Source organism: Talpa occidentalis, unplaced genomic scaffold (assembly GCF_014898055.3).
Source record: "Talpa occidentalis isolate TD23 unplaced genomic scaffold, MPIMG_talOcc4v2.1 talOcc4.7, whole genome shotgun sequence".
Lineage (NCBI taxonomy): Eukaryota > Metazoa > Chordata > Mammalia > Eulipotyphla > Talpidae > Talpa > Talpa occidentalis.
Window position 1 is genome coordinate 1142135 of NW_023605083.1, and position 21865 is coordinate 1163999.

Sequence of the window (21865 nt, forward strand, 5' to 3'; positions counted from 1 at the left end):
AGCGTGGAGCTGGGGCCAACTCCAGCGTGGCTCCTGCAAGCCCCAGACTGGTGCCAGCTCAGCACGGAGGCTGCCGTGCAATGCGGGCCAGCTCTGGCGCCAGGTCCGTCAGCTCCAGAGCTTGAGGGCTCCTCCGTTGGTTCGCGTGAGGGGCCCGGAACCACGGGCGGGCCTGGAGCCTGCTCTGGAGCCTGCTCCAGCGCCAGCTCTGCCAGCTCCGGGGAGAGCAATTTCTGGGCCAGCTCGCCCACCGACGTGTTTGCCCAGCAGCTCCGGCGGCCCTTAGGTTGAAACAGAGGCGTGGGGGAGTGACAGGCAGCCTCAGTGTGCTCACGGCAGCCCTGACAGCCCCGCACTGGGGTTGGAAGCTTCTCAGCCGCAGCGCGCGCTCCTGCCTGCAGAGGCACGGTGCCGGGGCCACCCGCAGGTCCTGAGCCGGGCGGCCAGCATCGGGGTTGGGGCAGCGCTGTTTTTGGCCTGAGCCCGCCCAGCGCCCGCTCCAGCACCAGCTCGGGGCGCGGCCCCCGCGGTCAGCATCGTGGGGACCAGCATGGGGGTCCTGTCGGGCCCTCCGTCACCTCCACCCCTCCCCTCACTGCGCTCTCACCCCTGGGGATTTTGAACCCCCAGTTTCCCAAATAAGGCCTCAGGGGGATAGGAGGCCTCTGAGGTTGGAAACGGTGGCCAGACCTTAGCCCCAGTCCTGGAGCCTAACAGGTCAGCGGGGTGAGCGAGGAGAGCAGGAAAGGGCACAGGCGCAAGCGGGGCCTCTGCCTAAATCCTGGCGCGGGGCCGACAGAGCGGAGGACGAGGAGGACTGACTGGCCAGCGGCCCCCTGGGGCAGTGAGGTTCGGGAGAGCTGGGCCCCCGCACCCTCCCCGCACCTCCCGAGCCCACCCCCAGGACAGCCTCTGCCAGAATCGCCTGCACCTGCGCTGCGGGGTCGGGGCCTGGGGGCCGGGCTCTGAGCTGCTGCTGGAGGCGCTGCCGGCCGGGTGGAGGCACCTGGTAGGGCTCGGGCCTGAGCTCTGTTGCTGCTTCTGCAGCCGGACCAGCTCTTGGGGTGGCACGGGGGCTGCTGCTGGCACCACGGCTGGGCCCTGAGTTGCCCACAGAAATGGGAGCATTTCCGTGAGAGGAGCCAGAACGACGTGCCCGCCCCCACGGCCTGTCAGCCACCAACCCTCCCGCCGCCTGCTACAGCCAGAGCCACCGGTGTCTCCGCTACAGCCCGCCCGAGGGGGTCTGAGAATCGAGTTTGCTCCTGGTGCAGCACCAGCCTGGGGGGCTCCTGCCCCGGGCCCCGCCTCCGTGGGCCCCAGGTCCTCCATCCGTGTGGGAGAAGGTGGACACGACACTGCAGGTCGGAGCGGAGCACGCTCAACAGGACACAGGGTGGTGGGCAGTGGCAGCCACAGCCCAGGCCTCTCCTCCCTGGACCAGGGGGCCCCGAGGGGGCTGGGCTCCTGGGCCCCTCCTCAAAACCCTGAGTGGTCAGCCTGCCCCCATGAGGTTGTCCAGGCAGGGGCTGCCAAGCCTCCCTGGGCGGGTGCCCTCCAAGGCCTCCACCCGCTGTCATCCTGAGGGAAGTGGCCGCTCCTGCCTGTCCAGCCCTGCCCAATGGGGGAGCCCCCGGGCCCCTCATGTCCTGGCCCCCATCAGTGTGGGTGGAGGTCCCCTCAGGTGGCCGAGCTCCGACCCCTCCCCTCCTGCAGGGGCCCCAGAACGCAGGGAGGGGGTGCTGCCGCCGACCCCCCTCACCTCCAAGTTCACTCAAAGCCCCCCACTCCTGGGCCTGCGTCCTCGGGGGAGCAGGGCGGGCGCTGTCTGTCTAGAGGAGCTCTGACGCGCCCCACTCACCTGCGTGGCAGCTGGACGCCGGGTTGGGGCTGCCCCACCTGGGGATTCAGGCTGCCTGCCTAGAAGCGCCTGCACGGACACCTGTGCCACCTGGGCCCCTCCCCTGCCCAGCCAGCGGCCAGGGCTCCCTGGCCTGGCCGCACCCCCAGCGGCTGCTCCCCACGCGTGGGAGCCAGGCTTAGCCACGGCTACGGAGGGTCGCGAGACCAGCGCAGCCCGGCCAGCCAGGCGGGCCCAGGTCACCTCCGTGTCCCAGGCACTGACCGAGCCCAGCAAGGGGTGCGGGTCACCTTTTCAACAGCAGGTCCAGGGCCTGCTGGGTGGGGTAAGGGCGCTGCCCTGGAAGGCGGGGCACCCCCAGCCTCTCACAGGCAGGTCTCATTTTCAGCAAAGGAGGGACAGTCCAGAAAGCAGCCCAGGAGCCGCGTGTCCTGGGTGCAGCACGGCTGAGGAGTCAGCGGTCTCCTGGTGCCCTGGGGGATCCTGTGCAGGAGCGGACTCTCCCCCAGGGGACCCATCTCCAGCTGGCCGGCCTCTTAGCGGTGGCTGGGCTGTGACCATCCTTGGCCGGGGGAGGCCTGTGCAGTTAGCAGCACTGGGCAGTTCTACACTGACCTCTGATTTCAACAAACTCCCAGAGTTCCAAGTGATGGGAGAGTCAGGCGGCCTGTGGGGAACCCATGTGCTCCCGTCTGTGCGCGTGGACATCGGTCCCTAGGGCGGCACTGCCGAGGCCCGGCGAAGTGGCTCAGCTCCTGCGCCTCGCGAGTGGCACCAGCGCCTGCCCCTTAGGCTGGCACCCCGTCCGGGCCTCGCCAGGCCCTGCTGCTGGACGTGCCCAGCACAGGTTCCTGGCAGGGGGTGCTCAGGGACACCAGAGGGCCCAACAATAGCATCACACCCGGGAACAGCCCCGGGTCTTCCTCTCGTGGGCGGACCCTGCCCTCTGTCCCACTGGCCAGTGCGTGGTCGCCAGGCCTGAGCCCCACCCACGTGCCTGTGAGGGGCACCCCTCCCGGAGAACCCCAGGTGTCCAACATGCGGAGGGCTCTGCTGGGACCAGGCTGAGGGCTGGCCCTGCGCCCGGCCAGAGACCAGCTCCGGAGCAGACACCTGGGCGGAGACCTCGCGCACGGGCCCAGGCCAGGCTCCCCGGCGCAGGGACGAGGGGCGGTTGTGTGAGCAGGCGCTCACCGCAGCCTCCCTGGCTCGAGAACAGTTTGGCGGCTTTTATTTGGCAGGAGGGCGGGCACCTCCCGGGGAGCGCTCCTGGGCCCACGGGGCTCCCGGGGGGCTGGGGTCCTGGGGCGCCTGGGCCTGCAGCCGGCACAGCGCATCCACCTGCCTCCGCTTCTCCTTGGCGCGGGTGATGGCGGCGCGGAAGAGGCCACAGAAGAGCTGCACGGAGGGGGGCGAGTCGTCGTTGCCGGGCACGGGGTAGGTGATGAGGCAGGGATTGCAGTTGGTGTCCACGATGCCCACCGTGGGGATGTTCATCTTGGCCGCGTCCCTCACGGCCACGTGGGGCTCGAAGACGTTGTTGAGCGTGTGCAGGAAGATGATGAGGTCGGGCAGGCGGACCCCGGGCCCCAGGAGGAGGGGGGCGTTGGTCAGCAGGCCGCCCTTGAAGTAGCGGGTGTGGGCGTACTCGCCGCAGTCCCGGGCCGTGTTCTCGATCAGGTGGGTGAACTGCCGCTGGCGCCCCACCAGCAGGATGATGCCCTTGCGGTAGGCCACGTGTGCCGTGACGTTCAGGGCCAGCTGCAGGTGGGCGGCCGTCTGCTCCAGGTCGATGATGTCCTGGCCCAGGCGGCTCCCGAAGATGTAGGGCTCCATAAACCTGCGGGGCGCCCCGGAGGCGGTGTGAACGGGGCTCCACGGCCTCCTGGTCCAGACCCACAGCACCCTGGACCAGGGGCGCCCCCCCAGGTGGTGCGCTGGCCCCCAGCGTGAGGACCCCGAGCAGTGGACGAGCCATGATGGCCAGGGGCCGGATCGGCCACCTACAAGCCTCCGGCAGTGGCTTCAGCCCTCTGAGCGCCCACCTCTTCCCACGGGCACCCCCAGAGCTAGCCTGCGTGGATGGCGGACGCCCAGTCAGGCCAGCGGCTCCCTGGCTGGGTGCTGGGTTAGCGGCGGCTTCTGTCTGGACTGTGGTCATCACCACAGCCTCCCAGCCCTGACCGCGCGAATTCTCTGAACCCACGGTGGACCGCAGGCCTCCAAACTGACCCAGTGCCCGTGCCCAGGCTCCTAGGCTTGCCCCCAACATGCAGCGGGGGAGGGGGTCCCCCTCACAGGTCCACGATCACAATGTCCTCCACCTCGGTCACCTCAGGAAAGGGCAGCAACACCCCCAAGGTCCCCTGGGTGGAGGTGGGGGGGCACCTGCCCCTCCTGCCTCTCCACCGCTGACCAGACCTGGGCCCCCGGCTTTGCCTCATCACCCGGGAGGCGGCCCGGCCCGCGCCCACCTGTGCCCCACCTGTGCCGGCAGCCGGCCTTGTGGCCCAGGTGCACGCGGGCGTCGAAGAGGCTCCGCAGCGAGAACAGCTCCCTCAGGCTGAAGAAGTCCGCGTGCTGCAGGGGCTCGCCCAGGGCCCTGGCGCCGAGACCTGGGGGGGGGGTGTGCGGTCGCCTCCGGCTCTTCCCCGGCCCGCCCGGCCCCAGCCCTGGGGTCCTCCCCGGAAAGGGGGGCCCAGCGGGTTTCCGAGGCGCCTCGGGTACCGGCCAGGGGTCCCCACGAGCCGAGGGGGCTCGGTGCCCGGGTCCCGCCCCAGGAGCGCGCGCTCACTCCCCGGAGCGGGAAGGAGGTGCTGCCCCGGGCGCCCCGCTCCCGGCCCCCCGCGCCCCGCTCCCGGCCCCCCGCCCCCGCTCCCGGCCCCCCCGCCCCGCTCCCGGCCCCCCCGCGCCCGCTCCCGGCCCCCCGCGCCCCGCTCCCGGCCCCCCCGCGCCCCGCTCCCGGCCCCCCGCGCCCCGCTCCCGGCCCCCCGCGCCCCGCTCCCGGCCCCCGACCCCCCGCGCCCGGCCCCGGCCCCCGCGCCCCGCTCCCGGCCCCCCCGCGCCCCGCGCCCGGCCCCCCCGCGCCCCGCTTCCAGCCCCCCGCGCCCCGCGCCCGGCCCCCCGCGCCCGGCCCCCGCCTCGGGGACCCCGCCGGCCTTACCGCTGCCGGCCTCGGGCTCGCTGACCGCCGGGGCCGCGGCGCTGCCGCGCGTCCTGCTGGTCCGGCCGGCCGGGCTCGCGCTCGGGCCGATCAGCGGCCGCCGCCACGCGGGCCGGACGCCTGCGGACGGGACGGGACGGGACGGGGGGCTCGGGCGCGCTCCCGGCCCGGCCCCCCGCCCGCCCCCGCGCGCCCCCCGCCAGCCCCCCGCGCCCGCCCCCCGCACCCCGCGCCCGCCCCCCGCGCTCACCCGCGCCGAGCAGCCGGGGCAGCCGCGGGCCGGGCGCCATGGCGGACGCGGCGGGCACGGGCGCTCGGGACGGCGGCTGCTCCCCGGCCCGCCCCGCCCCGCCGCAGCGCCGCCCGCAGGCCGGAGGACCCACCGCGCCCGCCCCGCCCCGGCGCCCCGTCCCCGCCCCGGCGCCCCCGCCCCGCCCCCGCGCCCGGGACCCAGCGGCGCGCGCAGGGGGGTCGCGGTCCAGTGCGCGGTCGGGGGGGGGTCGGGGGCGCCCCTCCTGCCCTAGGGCCACCGCGGACGGGGGCCGGCGGCCCGACAGCGAGCCCCGCCCCCCCCCCCCGGCGCGTGGGACCCCCGCGCTGCGGGACCCCCCTCACCCCCGACGGGAGCTTGCACCCCGCGTCCAGCACGGCCGCTTCCTCTCCAAGGTCGCTTTGCTTTCAGACATTTAACTCAGGAGATCCCACAACGGCTCGACGAATCTGAACCCTAAACCTAGACTCATGTTGGGGGACACGACGGCACCGGTCCCGAGCGCCCCGAGCACCCGGCGGGCACCCACCACTGCCCGCCCGCGCCCCGCCGGCTGCCCCAGGAGCGGGGGTGCCGCGGCCCGGGAGCCCGGGAACCCGCCCGCCGCTGCGTGGGGCCCGCGGGACCCGCCCGCTGAGCACCAGGAGCCCCCGGCCCCCCTACCCCCCGCCCCCCCCCCCCCGGGGCGCCGCGGCCGGGCGCGAGGCGGCTCCTTCAAGGCCCGCCCCGTCGCTTAGCAACCGGACGCCCCGCGGCGCCCGCGGCCAGGGCTGCCCAGAGGCGGTTCCCGAGCGGCTCAGGGGCCGTCGAGGCGCGATGTCCCCGGAGAAGCCCCCGCGGCGCGCAGAGCCCGCGGGCCCCGAGGCCGCGGCCGCCCGGAGCGGACCAGCGACTTGTACTGCGTGAGCCAGGGCCTGCCGGGCAGGTTCAACCACCCCGCGTGCTTCAGGGGCTACCGGTGAGGAAGGTGGGGGGCCCTGGGTCCTCCAGGGCCTGCCGGGCGGGTTCAACCACCCCGCCTGCTTCAGGGGCTACCGGTGAGGAAGGTGGGGGGCCCTGGGTCCTCCAGGGCCTGCCGGGCGGGTTCAACCACCCCGCCTGCTTCAGGGGCTACCGGTGAGGAAGGTGGGGGCCCTGGGTCCTCCAGGGCCTGCCGGGCAGGTTCAACCACCCCGCGTGCTTCAGGGGCTACCGGTGAGGAAGGTGGGGGCCCTGGGTCCTCCAGGGCCTGCCGGGCGGGTTCAACCACCCCACGTGCTTCAGGGGCTACCGGTGAGGAAGGTGGGGGGCCCTGGGTCCTCCAGGGCCTGCCGGGCGGGTTCAACCACCCCGCGTGCTTCAGGGGCTACCGGTGAGGAAGGTGGGGGCCCTGGGTCCTCCAGGGCCTGCCGGGCAGGTTCAACCACCCCGCCTGCTTCAGGGGCTACCGGTGAGGAAGGTGGGGGGCCCTGGGTCCTCCAGGGCCTGCCGGGCGGGTTCAACCACCCCGCCTGCTTCAGGGGCTACCGGTGAGGAAGGTGGGGGGCCCTGGGTCCTCCAGGGCCTGCCGGGCAGGTTCAACCACCCCGCGTGCTTCAGGGGCTACCGGTGAGGAAGGTGGGGCCCTGGGTCCTCCAGGGCCTGCCGGGCGGGTTCAACCACCCCGCCTGCTTCAGGGGCTACCGGTGAGGAAGGTGGGGGCCCTGGGTCCTCCAGGGCCTGCCGGGCAGGTTCAACCACCCCGCGTGCTTCAGGGGCTACCGGTGAGGAAGGTGGGGGGCCCTGGGTCCTCCAGGGCCTGCCGGGCGGGTTCAACCACCCCGCCTGCTTCAGGGGCTACCGGTGAGGAAGGTGGGGGCCCTGGGTCCTCCAGGGCCTGCCGGGCAGGTTCAACCACCCCGCGTGCTTCAGGGGCTACCGGTGAGGAAGGTGGGGGGCCCTGGGTCCTCCAGGGCCTGCCGGGCGGGTTCAACCACCCCGCGTGCTTCAGGGGCTACCGGTGAGGAAGGTGGGGGCCCTGGGTCCTCCAGGGCCTGCCAGGCAGGTTCAACCACCCCGCGTGCTTCAGGGGCTACCGGTGAGGAAGGTGGGGGCCCTGGGTCCTCCAGGGCCTGCCGGGCGGGTTCAACCACCCCGCGTGCTTCAGGGGCTACCGGTGAGGAAGGTGGGGGCCCTGGGTCCTCCAGGGCCTGCCGGGCGGGTTCAACCACCCCGCGTGCTTCAGGGGCTACCGGTGAGGAAGGTGGGGGCCCTGGGTCCTCCAGGGCCTGCCGGGCGGGTTCAACCACCCCGCCTGCTTCAGGGGCTACCGGTGAGGAAGGTGGGGGCCCTGGGTCCTCCAGGGCCTGCCGGGCGGGTTCAACCACCCCGCGTGCTTCAGGGGCTACCGGTGAGGAAGGTGGGGGCACCTGCGTCCTGTTTTGTTCGCGGGGAGGCAGAAGCCTTCAGCGCGGGGACTGGCTTCGCGGCAGGCGCTCGGCACCGGGCCCTTGCGGGAAGTGTATTCTGGAGGGGAGCACACGGCCTCTCTACAGAAGTGACCCCAAACCAGCCCGCACCAGTGACCCCGCTGTGTCAGGCGGGGGTCGGGGGTGGGGAGAGGCGGTGCCGGCCTGGGGAGGGTGTTCCTGCGAGCTGGTCTCTGGGGCGGCTTGGTCAGCACCCTTTGCTGCAGGGGCTGCACAGGGTGAGGGGTGGGGCCTCCCAGGCCCGCCAAGCCCCAAGGCTGCGTGAGGGGCCGCCCCCCAAGGACGCTTGGTCCAGCCCCTGGGTCTCCACGGGGTCGCGCCTGGCCGGCAGGGCCAGCCTCTCTGGGCTGCCGAGGCTGGGGAGGTCCTGTTGCCCGCACAGAGCTCGCGGGGTAAGTCTTCACAAACTCTTGGCCTTTGGCCTGAAAAACATTGGCCGGGTGAGGGCCGCCACTGTGGATCCTCTGGGGTCCGTCCGCTCACAGGGATAAGCACCCAGGGGTGCTGCCAGTTAGCTGAGACCGTCCTGCCCCTCTCACAGTGGCCGGTCAGCAAACCCAGTTCTGCTCCCAGCTCCCGTTTCTCCATGGCCTGAGGCAGCCGTGCTCTCCAGGCTGACCGGCAGCCTCTGCGCACACCCGGTACTCTGCCTGCTAGCAGGGGCACCTCCTTGGTCCTGTGGGAGAGCGGGTGGTGTCCTCCTGGCCCAGCCGAGCCCCGGTAGGGGAGCAGCCGCCCCATGGGCGGAGTTTGCTGAGCTGCTGTCTGAGTGGCCAGCACGGGGCCTGCAGTGATACCCCTGATCTGCACTGGCCTCGGCTGGGGCCTCCCAAGAGAAGGGGGCCCTGGCGGCAAGGTCTGGGGGCCCGCACACGGCTTACCCACCCACCAGGAGAGTCGGGCTGCCGGGCCGGGGCTTGGGGGCTGCCTTCAGGGAAGGGCCAGGGCGGCAGAGCCTGGGGCATTTCCAGCAAAGCTGCGTCCACCGGCTACTTCAGGCAGAACGGGGCAGGGTTTGGAGAGCTGAGGGTGTTTCTGGCCTGGCAGGAGCAGGGAGCGCGCCTCCGTGTACACGACCAGCAACCAAACTTACGGGAGCCGAGCGCCCACGGTGCACGAGATGCCGGTAAGTGGGGGCCGGCGCGGGGTCCTGGCACCTCCACCCTCGCAACCCCAGAGCCCCACGCCCTGGGCCTCCCATTTTGTGGCGAGGGTATTGGTTTTTTCTTCCCAAGTAGTCGTGATCCCGAAAGCCCCGGGTCATCCTTATTCGGGAGCCCCCGGGCACAGCTCCGGAGAGGATTGCCTATTCAGAGAGTTCCAGAGCGTGCAGGGGCCACTGGCCCGGAAGCGGGTGCCCCCATGCTCTCCAAGGATCGGGTGTTTCTATGACAAACCCACAGTCCAGGCCCACACGGGGCGGCGGGTCCGCTCTCACCCGCACGGCGAGAAGGCGGCTTCTGGGGAGGGCGAGTTGGCACAGCTGGAGCGAAGGGCAGCTGCTGCCCCGCCTGCTAGTCTGCAGCCTGTTTCCCAAGTGCGGCTGCCCCTCTGGCCAGCAGCTGTCCGAGCTCCCCGAGGGGAGGGCAGCGAGACCCCGCGCTGCAGGGAGCACAGGCCTGCGGTCCCTCCCTGGTCTGCTGGGGCCGTGCCCGCTCCCCCAAAACCCGGCTTCAGGGGCCGGCTCCCCAGAACTGGCCCAGGTGTAACGCACGTGGGTGCCGGCCGGGGGTCCATGCTGGGAGGGCGGCGAGGCCACCGGTGCCGTCCTGCTTTCCCTGTGGGCCCCGCACTGCTCTCGAGGCTGCGTTGAATGAGGGCGCGAGCCCTTTCTCTCGCCTCTGCCTCCTGCCCAGGAGCCGGTGCCCGCGCCCTCCGGCCGGGCTGCTCCCTGGGCCACCGTCCAGGCTCAAACACCCACAGCCGCCCAGCCCCCACGCCCGGCCCGGGTCACAGAGGTGTCACCTCGCTGGACTAACTCCTCCCCGGCTCAGCTCCCCAGTGGCCACGCCTGAGGCCTCACAACCACCCCCGCAGCCCCTCCCCAGGCCCCGGGGAGCAGGGTGGACCCTCAGGCCGTGCAGTCCGGCGCATGCCAGGGCCCAAAGCTCTTTGCACAGAGGGATGAGGCTCAGCCGTAGCTGCCCCGTGGCCCAGCCGGTCACCACAGACCCCGGCCCCTTCAGGCCGGACGCCCAGCGCTGCGGCCTGCTGTCCACCACCCGCCACAGGAGGCGCTCAGCCACGCTGCCCGGACGGCAGGGCCGGGATGGCCGGACGCCATCGTCCACCCTGGCCTCCCTGCTTCTGGGGAACGGGGACTCCATTTGCTCCCCAATTCCTACGTTTCTTCCCAAATACCCAACAACTGGCCGCTCACCACCCGCCCTACCACCCGGTTCCTTTTCACTTCCAGAAAGTATTTTATCCCAATTCGAGCAAGTTCTCCAGGCAGCTGGCCACCGGGGGCATGTTCCAGAGCAACGCTCTCAACGTCAGCCTGGACAGGAGCGTCGTGACCGGGCCCGACAACCGCATCACCCCCTACGACCGGCTCGACTTCCACCCCAGCTACAACGTCAGCCAGCCGTCCATCTGCAACTGACGGCCACCTGCAATGATGAGGGGCGGCCCACCGGCGGCTGGCCGCGCCCCTGCCGTGGGCAATTTGCCCGTTGGCAGGCAGAGACGTCCCTTCTCCCCCTGGAAAGAGTTTTCTTTTCTGGATTAGAAACAGAGGTTCCTGACTTGGTTTTCCATTAAAAATGTTGCTGCATCCCGAGCCTCTGCCTTTCATCTGGGGCTGTGGGCATCCGGCCCAGGCCTGGACCTGGGGGCGCCGCGGCCTGCCTCAGGGAGCCGTGCTCTGCCCACGCGGCTCATGGCAGCCTCGGAGGGAGGGGCGCTGGCTCCGGGCAGGAAGGGCAGCACTGGGCCGGGGGCGTTCGGCCCCCATCCACCAGCACGAACTTGACCTCAGCGCCGCGACATCCGACAAGGGCGGGGGCAGGTGACCAGTGCTTGCGAGTTCTCTGTGTTAATTTCAATAGAAAGTCCTCGTAGAGCAGGTGGGGGCAGCCACTTCCTGGGGGACCGTAGGGAATTGGCGGATCTGGCTGGACGCCCTTGGGGGGCAGAAGGGTAAAGGAGGCATCCTGGAGCCCTCAGGGGCTTTTTTAGGCTTTTAATGATCCTTCTGCACCATTTGTAGTGAGGCCTCCAGGCGAGGGCAGGTGGGGGCTGGGGCCAGGAGGCTGGCAGCCCCCCGTGAATCTTTACTCCTTGCGGGCTCTCTGGTGTCCGCGTTCCCTCCTGGTCTCCGCTGCACCCACTGCTGCGCCCTCTGCTGCACCCGTGTCACCGCCCGGATGGCCCCAGCCTCTGGTTCAGGTGTGCCTGCTCACACACGCTCACACCCTCCTCCAGGCGCCGCCATCAGGCGCGTGTAAGCCCACGGGTGCCGATCACAGACGCCAGTGGCAGGAGGGCGTGAAACCCGATCACAGCCCTGCGCAGGCCGCCCCTGAGAGCGGGTCCTGGAGACGCCCATCCAAAAGGATTCTCTGTGCAAACGCGTTGGGAAGAAATTACTCCTCCTCCCCTGCAGGGTCAGGCCCGCTTAGGGAGGGGCACGGAGCTGTAGATGTGCCCCTGAGGTGAGGCCCCCAGCCCGGGGAGGCCCCCAGTGTGCAACAGACTGAGGGGGTGGCGTGAGCAAGCTGGGGGAAGAGGGCATCTGGGGGGCAAGTCTGTGAACAGCCCCTTCCCACGCTACCCAGGAGAGCGCCCCAAGGAAAACCCCGCAGGTGCCGCCCGAGCCCCATCAGGAGGGCCATTGGGTCAGCGCTTACCAGTGATAACACTACACCCCTGGGTGCTTGGTGGAGGCTTCGCTAGGGCCTTCAGGCAGCGCCTCTTTCCACAAACAGAAAACGCACCCGCTGGTAGTGCAGGGAACCCTCCCCCTCCCGTGCTCTTCACAGGGGGTGCGTGACCCCCGCCCCGTCGTAGGCCCAGGCCTGCCGCTGCAGTCAGCACTCATGAAAGTGCTGGGGGCGGCGGCCCTGGAGGCTGCACCCGTGGGCTGCAGGTGCGAGGGGCCCCTGTGGAGGACAAACTGCAGAAACCGACTCATGGGCAGTGCTTGGTTTATTAGCTTAAAAAACCAGTTCTGACAGACAAAACAGACTGGTTTCTGTCTCCGAGTGTTAAAAGCACTCCTGGCAATTTACATGAGACTCCAGCAGGGTGCATGGCAGCCTTTCCTGGAAGCACGTGACTGACGTGGGGGTTCCGGCGCACCCGGCCGCCCGGACGGCCTGGCGTCTCTGGCAGGTGCCCGCCAAGGCGCTGGTGCAGGTGTGCTCACGGGGGCGGCGGTGAGTTCCTGCTGGACCCCCGGGCGCAGGTGCAGGGAGTTCATGCGCAAGCCAGCGTGCCCACCGCCCTGCCAGGTCCCGGTCCTGGGAGCCCAGCGGCAACCGTGGGCTGCAAACTCGGCAACCGAGCAAAGTCCGCCAGAAATTGCACAAAAATGCCGCATGGGCCAGGGCCCGGGCCGGGCGACACGGGGCCCGCCAGCCACCAGGAATACGCTTCCTCCTGCGGCTTGGGGCTCAGCAGCGCCACCCTGAGCACTGGCTCCGCGGGCAGGTGGGGCCTCTCCCCCCAGCGAGGATGCTCAGCCCGCAAGAGCCCCCCGCCCCCCAAGGACCAGGACAGGAATGAAGCGCTGTGGTGGCCACGTTGGATGCGAGGCTGCCGCTGTCACCAGCAGGACAGGACACAAGCTGGCCGGCCGCCGCCTGGGACTCCACAGGGCACACCAGATGACCCACCTGCCGGCCCGTGTCCAGGCAGCTCCCCGAGGAGAGAAGACACGCTCCGCCCCCTCTCCCCCATAGAAAGAGGGCTGGGGTCCTTCCTCCACGCCGTCCAGGAGCCCCCAGCGAGGTCCGGGCCCAGCGGGCAGCCTGCGGTTCCTGGGCGCCCACCGGCTGCCAACCAGAGTCCATCAGTTGCTGGAAGCCGGCCAGGCGGCTGGAGGCCAGACGCTGCAGCCGGGATGGCCTACAAAACCCAACTGCTATAGTTTCCAAAAATATTTCTTTACAGCACTTTAAATAATTTACCAAAAAGCTACAAAAACCCTATTTACCAGGACACGCCTGTTCAACACCTGCTGCTCCCCGCGGCCACGGCCAGCTCCCACACCGCCCAGGCACCCAGCCTCCCGCGGGGGCTGCGTCCACAGACGCCGGGGCGCGATCACAGCTGGAGAACGCTGCTCCTGGCCACCGGGCTGCTGCTTCCGTCCTCCGCGGAGGCGTCGCTGAGCTCGCTGGCGTCGCTGCCCAAGGCCTCCTGGTCGTCCTCGTCACGCTCCACCACCCTCTGTCTGTCCTTCAGGCCTCCCCCGTCTGCCGGGCCCCTGTTCCTCCTGTTCGGCAGGCTGAGCCCGGCCTGGGGCTTCCTGGGCGGCCACTGTCCGCCCGCCTTCTTCACGAGCGTGGACGAGCTGCCAAACACCGGGCCGGGGCCTGCCTGGGCCTCCCGGAAGGCGGAGAAGGACGGGCCCGCCAGAGGCAGGCTCAGGGGGGCGCTGAAGAGGCTGGCCGGCTTGCCCCCCCAGGGGACGCTCTTCCCGAAGTGGAACAGCTGCGTGGAGAGCAGCGGGGAGAAGCTTGAGAAGGGCAGGCCTTTCTTGGGGTCCATCACCAGGCTGGGGGTGCACCGGGCCTGGGCGCCCTTCTGCATGCCGCCCAGGTCCCCTCGCCACGCCGCGCCCCTGCCTTCCGGGCCCAGCGCCCACGCGCTCTGCAACCGGCTCTGGTGGGCAAAGTCTCCCCACGGGGGTGCCGAGCCAGCGGGCGGCCCGGCCTCCCTCCTGCAGGCGGGGTTCCGGACCAGCATGCCCTGACCCCGGGAGCCCGCCGGGAAGGCCCCGCCGGCACAGCTCGGCAGCTGACCGAAGGCGCCTTCCCCGGCGGCAGCGGCGGGCTCGGCCCCGCGGGGGCTCGGGTCTCTGTGAGCACACGCGTTCCTGCGGCCCCTGGCACACGCCGTCCCGCTGCCGCTCCTGGGCAGGGCAGCAGGGAGGCCGGCCTGCTCCGCCCGGGGGTGGCTCCTCCCTCCCAGAGCAGCGGCGCTGGCTGGGCTGGGCGCCGCCGCGCGCCCCGTGCCCCTGGGAGCTGAAGCCAGCTGGGAGGCCCCACGGCCCCGCTGGCTCCGGGTGCACACGCCGGCCGGCGGGGCCGGGAGCCGTCTGCTGCCCGCTCCGGGGGTGGCCGGGCCCGCTCCGCGCACGTCGGGAACACTCGGGGACTCCTTGGCCTTTGCAGCTAGAAACTTCCTGATCTCCAACTCGATGCTATCGTCACTGTCCACGGAGCTGCTGTCCTCAGATGGGGGGCTGGGGGCTGGCGGCTCTGGGGACCCCGAACCGCAGGGGAGCAGCCCCCCTCCCGTGGCCCTGCTCTGTAACTGCAGGGCAGGGGCCGCGCTGCTCTCTGCTCCGCTGCAGCAGAGGCCCAGGGGCTTCTGGGCTGGGCTCTCCCTGCTGTCCCCCGCAGCCCTGGGGATGCAGCTCTTCAGCCAACGCGGGCTCCTGCCCGCCCAGCCTTTCTGGAGGCCGCCCGCCACATCCGAGAGCTGCGTGGTGCCGCCGAAGCGGACCCTCTTCCGGCACGGTGCTCTGGGGTCCTTCCACCTCTTTCTGCGCTTGGACCTCAGCAAGTCCTTGATGGCCGTGTCCAGGTCCTCGTCGCTGTCCAGTGAGCTGCTCTTGTCCCCTGAGCTCTCTCTCTCCTCTCCGCTCCTGGCCGTGGCTGCCGGCCCCTGCCCGGGCGCCGGGCTGCCCCTCGCCTCCGGCACCGGCCCGTCCCCCAGCCCCAGCGTCCTGGCGGGGGGCTGGGTCCTGCTCTCGCCGTCCCTCCCAGGGGCCTCACTGGCGCTGCCCTGGCTGGGGTCTGCATCCTGGGGACACTCCTTCGCTGCCTCCCTGGCTTTCTTGGGCATGGACAGCCGCTGGGCGTGGCTGCCCCTGCGTCTCCTCCTGCAGCTGAGTGGCGGCTCCATGGGGTGAGAGAGAGAAGCCTTGGGGCCCCCGGCCTGGCTGAGGGCGGGGGCCGGCCGGGGGCTCTGCGGGGCCGGGGAGCCCGCCGACTGGGCCTTCAGAGCCAGGAACGTCCGGATCTCCTGCTCGATGCTGTCGTCACTGTCCACGGAGCTGCCGTCGCTGTGGGCGCGGGAAGGCACGTCTGGGGTGCGGGTGCACGGGCTCACGGGGCGGGGCCCCTCACCGCCCTCCACGGGGGCCGGCAGGATGGCCTTGGAGATGTCCAGGATGGCTTCGGCACACATCAGCTCGGCAGAGGTGTCGGCTCGGCTGGAGGCCCGGCCCCCTGACTCGCCTCTGGCCATGGCGCCGACGGTGGGGGCCGGGCTTTCCCGGGGCGGCGGGCAGGGGTGGTCAGGGTCCAGGCCGCCTGGGCCGAGGTCCAAGGCCTTTGTGGCCGCCGGCTTCTTCCTGCCCGGCGCTTTCCTGTGGGCTTCGGGCAAGGCACTTTGGGTAGCGGGGCTGGGCCCCTGCTCCTCGCCCAGGGGGTCCCCGCCCGCCCCCCTCCTCTTCTCCAGCTGGTACAGCTGAATGGCCTCCTCGATGCCGTCATCGCTGCTGGACTCAGAGGCCTCGTGCGCCAGGCCTGTGCTCTCCGCCCGCCTGCCCCTCCTGCCCAGGCCGCCGCCCCTCTTGGCCTCCTGGCCTTGGCCATGGGTGGCCTCCAGAGGGCGGCCGGGAGTGGCCGGCTTTGTGCTGCCGAGGCTCCCTGGCCCAGGGGTGGCCCTAGATCTCAGGGTCCTGGGCTGTGCCTGGACCTTGGTCAGCCTGGAGGGCTTCCGGAAGACGAACTCCCGACAGGCTCCGGGCAGACCCCGTGGGCGCGGCCTGGCCGCAGGCTCTCTGCCAGGTCTGGGCGCCGGTCGGGCCGGCCTCCCGCCGGGCTCCATGCCTGCGCCTGCGGAGAAGCCACACTTGGTCTGGTGCTGCCGCTTCTCATGCAGAAACGCCTCTATCTCCGCCCGGATGCTCTGCTCAAAGGAGTCCTCGCTGCTGGCGCTGACCGGGGAGGTGGCGCCCGGGTCCTCGCTGGCAGCCACGCAGCAGCCTCCCGAGCCAGGGGCGGGCCTGGGGGGGCCCGGGGCCGTCGGGGTGCTGCTCCGCAGCTCAGGCTCGCCCCGGCAGGCCCTGTCTAGGGCCCTGGGCGGCTGCGCGGCCCCGCTCTTGGCCTGCAGGTAGGCCTGGATGGCTTCTTCGATGTCCCTGTCCACGGAGTCGTCGCTGTCGGAGTCCAGCACCAAGGGGCCGAGGCCTGTGGCTTCCCTGGCGCCCGCAGGGTCCAGGGCTGCAGCAGGGCTGTGGGCAGTGAAGGCAGGTGGCGCCGGCGGGGTGTCGGCGCCCCGCTCTGCTGGCGGGCTCCCGTGCAGGGCCCGCGCCCGGCTCCGGCCCAGAGCCGCCTTGTCGCAGCGCAGCCGGCTGAGGACCATCTGCACCCGGGCGCTGACCGCCGAGTCCCCGCCGCCCTCGGGCGACTCGGAGCAGCACCCGGGAAGCCTACAGCTCCCCGGCGGCCCGAAGGCCTCCCATGGGGACTGGAGAGCAGCCACAGGGGGCCCGTTCATGAGGAACATGCTAGCGGGCGGGGAGGCGCACGGCGAGGCGGCTCCTGGTCTCCCGGCCCGTTCACACCCGGGGAGGCGGGCAAGCCTGTCGGCACAGCGTGACTGGAGGCTCTTTGTGCAGGGCCGCCATGGAGGGCGGCCGGGAGAGGCTGGTCAGAACTGGGGTCCAGCGGGCGGGCCTGGGCGGGGGTGGGTCGCCCCGGCCTCAGTCTCCTTGGCCCGCCGGCTGCCCCCCACCCGGTGCCGCTGTCCCCCAGAAGCACAGGCGAGGCCATCTCCGTCCCTCTGCTCTCACTGTGGGCATCATCCTCTCGGCGAGCGAGCAGGTGGGTTACCAGCAGAGGTGGTCACGGGGCGTTAGCCAGGGCGTGTGCGCACCTGCCTCCTCGCGGGCTGGAGCGTGCGACGGTGAGAGGCCTGGGCTGCAGGAGGCTGCGGGGCTGGTCCATCTTGGGCGGGACAGGCAGCTCCTGAAAGAGAGGTGGGCAGGCGCGGTGAGCGATGCAAAGAGCATGTTTCTGGGCCACGAAGAGCCACCTGACCACAGCCTTCACTGAAAATGGCAACGGCCGCCCGCCAGGCGGGCTCGCGGGGCCTCGCTTCTGGTCAGTGGGCACAGGGTCGGCCCAACGACCACATGCCCTTCTGCGCCTGTGTGGCCATCGCCCCACGGTCTCCAGGGCTCCCTCCCCACGTGGCTGCATCAGCAAGACGCTGAGCCAGGCTTGGGAAGACCTGCTGGCAGGCTTGACACGGAGCCTGTGGGCTGCAGCACCAGCAAGGAACTGAGGGGTGTCGACCTCTCCCCGCTCCCCGCCCCTCAGAGTGGAGAGCCCTGCAGCAGGGGGGCAGGAGGAGCGCTCCAGGGAACAGACTGCCGCCCCTGAGGGTGCTGCAGGCCCGGGGCGGACGGGTTTGGTGAACAGGCCCCTCCACCAGGGCCTTCCTTTCTGGCCAGCTCCTCAGCTGCTGGTGCTGGAGAGGCCAGGCTGGCCCTGAGGGCGGCTGGCCACAGAGGCACAGACCCACTCTCACCATGCGACCAGAACCCGCCAGCGGGCACGGCTGGTCCAGGCCCAGACGTTTACCGTTACTGGTTTGTGATCCTAAAGTGAAGCTGAAGAGTCAGAGTTTATCGCCACGACTTGAAATTCTCTCCAAGGCGAGGGGCCGCCTGTGGGGAGCAACCGTGTTGGCAAAATGTCCCGGGGAAGGTCTTCCTGGGTCCCACGTGCCAGATGCCCCGGCCCACTCTTCCAGGGACCCCGGGCTGCCCGGCATCTAGCTCAGAGGCCGAGGCCAGTGCTAGGCAGTACTTTGGGAAAGTCTCCGCAGGACTCACCCCAGACGGGAAGCGGCTCATCACGATGGCCTCACCATCTCAGGGGGGCGGCTCCCGGGCTGCAGCGTGTGCAGGGGGACGTACGTGACAGACCTTCTGTCCTCAGGCCACTGCACCCCACCATCCGCCCGCACCCCACCTCCGGGGGGCCCCCAGACTTGGAGCAGGGGACCCTGATGAGGTCTCCCCCACCGGCAGGGTCCTGCACACACCTGGCCGCCTCGGTCGAGGCAGGCACGTCTCAAACAGCAACACAACCCCCCAACACGGGCAGTGACTTCCACACCAGGCAGCAAACTCGGGGAAAGAAGACACGCCGGGCTCTGCCTCGAGCGACGACTGCAGGCCCGGGGTACCCGCCGGAGGGGAGGCTAGAGACACAGAGGGGGTCTCCCGCCCCTGGGGGTGAATCTTGCTGGAAAATCCCCAGAACCACTGGCAGAAATCCCGGGCTGAGGCTGTCAGGCTGTGCCCTGCACGCGAGCACCCCGCCGTCAGGTCTCCAGGAAGGGGTGGGGACACCAGCCCAGAGCGCCAGGTCTGGCACCTGGCCGGGCACCCGCGTCCTCGGACGGAGGCCTGGGCTTTGTCCCTGCCAGCCTGGCCCCCTGCTGGGAAAGGCGCCAAGCAGCCCGTGCTTACCTCTCAGGTGGGGTCTGCTGCAGACAGCAGGCCTGGCCCACAAGGGCGGGTCTGCAGACCTGGGGGGCGTGCAGGACAGCACCCCCTGCTTGCCTGCCAGGCCAGACTACCCAGCTGCAAAGCGGCCCCCGCGGGGGCACTGGGAGCCCGGAGCCCTTTCACCTCCTGCCCCTCCTCCACGCCTGCCCAGGGCGCGCACCTGGCGAGGGACCAGGAGCCACCGGGCAGCCACCTGTGGCTCAGCCCGCTACATGCCAGCCCGGGCCCAGGGCCGGGCCAGGCCTCCGGCGGGCGCGGCGCGCGGCTGTCTGCCGGGTCCGCGGGGCGCCGGGGCCCGAGCCCGAGCCCAGCCCCCCCGGCGGCCCCCGGGGCCTCTCCGCCGGCACCGGCCCTGCTCGGAGGCGCGCCGAGGCCAGGCCGAGGCTCCCGCGGCCTCACCTGCGCCTCACCTGGGCCCGCGCCCGCCGCCTCCGGGCACGCGCGGCCGGGGCACGGCGGGCACGACCCCCGCGGCCGGGTCACGCCGGCCCCCCGCGCCCCCCGCCCGCGCCCCCCGCCCGCGGCCGCCCGCGCGCTCACCTCGCCGGCGCCCCGACCCGCGCCGGCCGCCCCCGCGCCCGCCCGCCCGCGCGCGTCCCGGGGGCGGGGGCCGGCCGGGCGCGGGGGCGCGGGCGGCCGCGGGGTCCCGGGGCGCCCCGCCCCCGGCCGCGCGGGAGGGGCGGCGCCGCGGGAGGCGCGGGGCGGGGCGGGGCGGCGCGGGGCGGCGCGGGGCGGGGCGCCCCCCACGGCCGCCCTCCCGGACCTACCCGCGCGGCGGCGGCGCGCTCCGGAAGCCGTGCCCGGGCCGGGCATCATGGGAATGGCACGGCCAGTTCCGGCGGGCGCGCGGCCCGGCCGGACCCCCGCCCGCCGCGCGCCCACCTGCCGGCCCCGCGAGGCCCCGCCCGCCCGCCGCCCGCCGCCCGCCGCCCGCCGCCCGCGGGCCGGGGTGCTGGCGCGGGGTGCTGGCGCGGGGGGCGGCGGGCGGCGGGCGGGCGGGGTGCCCCCTCCCCAGGGCCGCGGCGGCGAGCTGGGGGGGGCGAGGACCGGGCCGGGAGCGCCGCAGGGCTCGGGTTTGGACCGGGTCGCGGCCGCCCGCGGGGAGGCGGCCACCTGCCCGCCCCTGCCCGCCCCTGCCCGCGCCCTGCCCGCGCCCTGCGCGCCCCTGCCCGCCCCTGCGCGCCCGCGTCCCCGGCCTGCCTGCCCTGGAAGCGGCCTGTCCCCTCGCGCTACCCCCACGACCCCCCAAAACTGCGCGCTGGAAAGTGCAGCCCAGGCCTGCGGCCGGCCTTGCCTTGGGGTTTGCTGAATGCCTGCGTGGCTGCCCCCCGCCGGGCCCAGGCTCCCCTTCAGGAACCTGGCTGAGAACCACGCGTCCCCTGGCCAGGTCCTGGCGGGAGGCAGGGCTGACACCTGCGCTGCACCGACGCCCAAACTTAAGAGTAGCCGGGGACCCGGTCCCGTCTCCCCCATGCTGCGGCCAGTGGAGGCTGGGGGGTCCCGGCCACGGCCCCGGCCCCACCGGGCAGGCAGCTGTGACAGTGGTCAGTCTGGCCGCCGGGGAGGAGCCCCGGCCTCCGCAAGGGCCGAGCCATCGAGCTCTGGGGCTGCTCCGTCTCAGACCGCTTGACCTTGACGCCTTTCCAGTTTTGTTTTGTGTTTTCAAGTCTCCCGTGGCCTGTGGCGCCCCCGGCCCTGCTCAGAAGCTGGGGCTGCGGCCACACCTGGCCCCGGGGACAGCCTGGCCCGACGCCCACCCACTCTCCGCAGCACCCGCCCCTGCGCCGGCGGCCAAAGGCCGGACTTAGGTACCTGGAGACGGGCGCCTGCCTCCCTGGCTGCCTGGGGTGCCCTGGGGTCGTCTGGCCTAGAAAGTCCAGAGGCCTGAGGGTCCGAGGCCAGAGGAGCTGCGTCAGGAGTGGAGAGGGCAGTGTTTCCATTCGCACCGGCGTGGGGCATTCTGGGAGCCGATTTCAAGAAACTCGTGAAAACAGTGTAGCGCGTTAGCAAGCCTATTTTTTTTTTAAAGATTTATTTTTTTATGCACACAAGAGCTGGGGTACAGGCCAGAGATGTGGGAGGAGAGAGGAGTCACCAGAGACAGAGCGGGGAGCAGAACCGGTGGATCTCCTGAGATGCGCTGCCGAGGGGAGCAGCGGGGAGACGGAGAGGTCTGCTGCGCCGTGTGGGTAGCCCTCTAGCTGGGGATGGAACTGTGCTGCAGAGGCTGCCGACCGCTTCACAGGGCTGAGACTTAACCCCTGCGCCCCACGGAGGCCCCTGGCGAGCATGTTTTTATAAACACTTTTCTCATCTTAAGGGTAGAACTTGCTCATTCCCAACAGCTTGGAAACTCGGGCCTGACGAGTGGCCCAGCGGCGAGGGCGTGTGATTCCCAGGGCTGCTGACGAGCGCACTGCCCGGGGACATTCCTAGAAGAAATCCCGCCTGGCCAAGGGCTACAGCGCCGCTTGCTAAAATGCCTGGAGGCCAGGGCGCGGGCCAGGGCGCGGGGGGGGGGGGGGGGGGGGGGCAGCGTGGTGTCCTGGCCGGGCGAGCGCTGGCCTGCTCTAGCCGCCCTGACCCCACGCCCCCGCCGCAGCCGGTGGGGAGAAGCCGCTCCGGCCGCCTGATTTTGATGTCTTTGGCGGCTGGCGGGGGGGGGTCACCTCCTCATTCTATTACTGGCCATTTGGGAAGTTGCCCGTATGTGCTCGCTCATTTTAATCTTTCTGTTGGGCCGTGGGTCTTGTCCTGGAGCCCTTTGGTGGAGGGGGTCAGCCTCCTGCCCCCCCCGCCCCGCGGTGCCTCGTCCTTGCTGGTTTTTTAAACATTTTTTTCTTTTTCTTTCTTTAAATCTTTTTAAAGTTTTATTTATTTATGCATACAAGAGCTGGGATACAGGCCAGAGGTGTGGGGTGCTCCCCAGAGCCAGAGTGGGGAGCAGAACAGGCAGATGGACTGAAATGCACTCCCGAGGGGACAGCGGGGAGGAGGGGGAGGGCGCCGCGTGGGTAGCTCCCTGGCCGGGCTTGGCACGCAGGCCGCAGTGGCGCCCAGACGCTTACCCCCGCGCCCCCAGGGAGGCCCCGTCTGGGCTGCTTTACTTTCACCTCGGGGTTAGCGTCTCACCCCGTTCCTCTCCGTGCCCGAGTTCCGTGTCCTCACGTGGCCACATCTCTCAGCCTTTCCTTTGCGGTCTCTGGCCCTGGGGTGAGGCCGGGGACAGCTGTGACCCCCTGAGACTTCACGAACGCTGGTGGCTGCGTTGCGGGAGAGGGCGCCGGCAGGCACAGAGGGCGGCGGCGTGACTCGGGGTAACAGAGGGGTTCAGGGAGGAGCGTTTTCTCTCTCTGGGCAGCCTGGACCTTCCGACACGTACACACCCATGCGCATGTGCACACCTGAGTGCACACACGCG

At 71.3% G+C, this 21865-nt stretch overlaps 3 protein-coding genes across 3 annotated transcripts; 1 reads left to right on the forward strand and 2 right to left on the reverse strand.

Annotated features, from left to right (window-relative positions):
- Positions 1-3075: 3075 nt before the first annotated feature.
- Positions 3076-5314, reverse strand: MRPS2 (mitochondrial ribosomal protein S2). Its single transcript, XM_037495485.1, has 4 exons — positions 5275-5314; positions 5025-5144; positions 4347-4476; positions 3076-3701 (listed from the first exon to the last, which is right to left on the reverse strand). Exons 1-4 carry the CDS (start codon positions 5312-5314, stop codon positions 3092-3094), a joined length of 900 nt encoding a protein of 299 aa, XP_037351382.1. The 3' UTR covers positions 3076-3091.
- A 782-nt stretch (positions 5315-6096) lies between these two features.
- On the forward strand, positions 6097-10519 carry PIERCE1 (piercer of microtubule wall 1). The gene is given in 4 exon segments (XM_037493415.2): positions 6097-6166; positions 6169-6253; positions 8790-8868; positions 10159-10519. Coding segments are annotated over 4 exon segments (408 nt in total). The 5' UTR covers positions 6097-6111; the 3' UTR covers positions 10348-10519.
- A 1293-nt stretch (positions 10520-11812) lies between these two features.
- On the reverse strand, positions 11813-18590 carry PPP1R26 (protein phosphatase 1 regulatory subunit 26). The gene is made up of 2 exons (XM_037495486.1): positions 17510-18590; positions 11813-16891 (listed from the first exon to the last, which is right to left on the reverse strand). Exon 2 carries the CDS (start codon positions 16428-16430, stop codon positions 13011-13013), a length of 3420 nt encoding a protein of 1139 aa, XP_037351383.1. The 5' UTR covers positions 16431-16891; positions 17510-18590; the 3' UTR covers positions 11813-13010.
- Positions 18591-21865: the final 3275 nt, after the last annotated feature.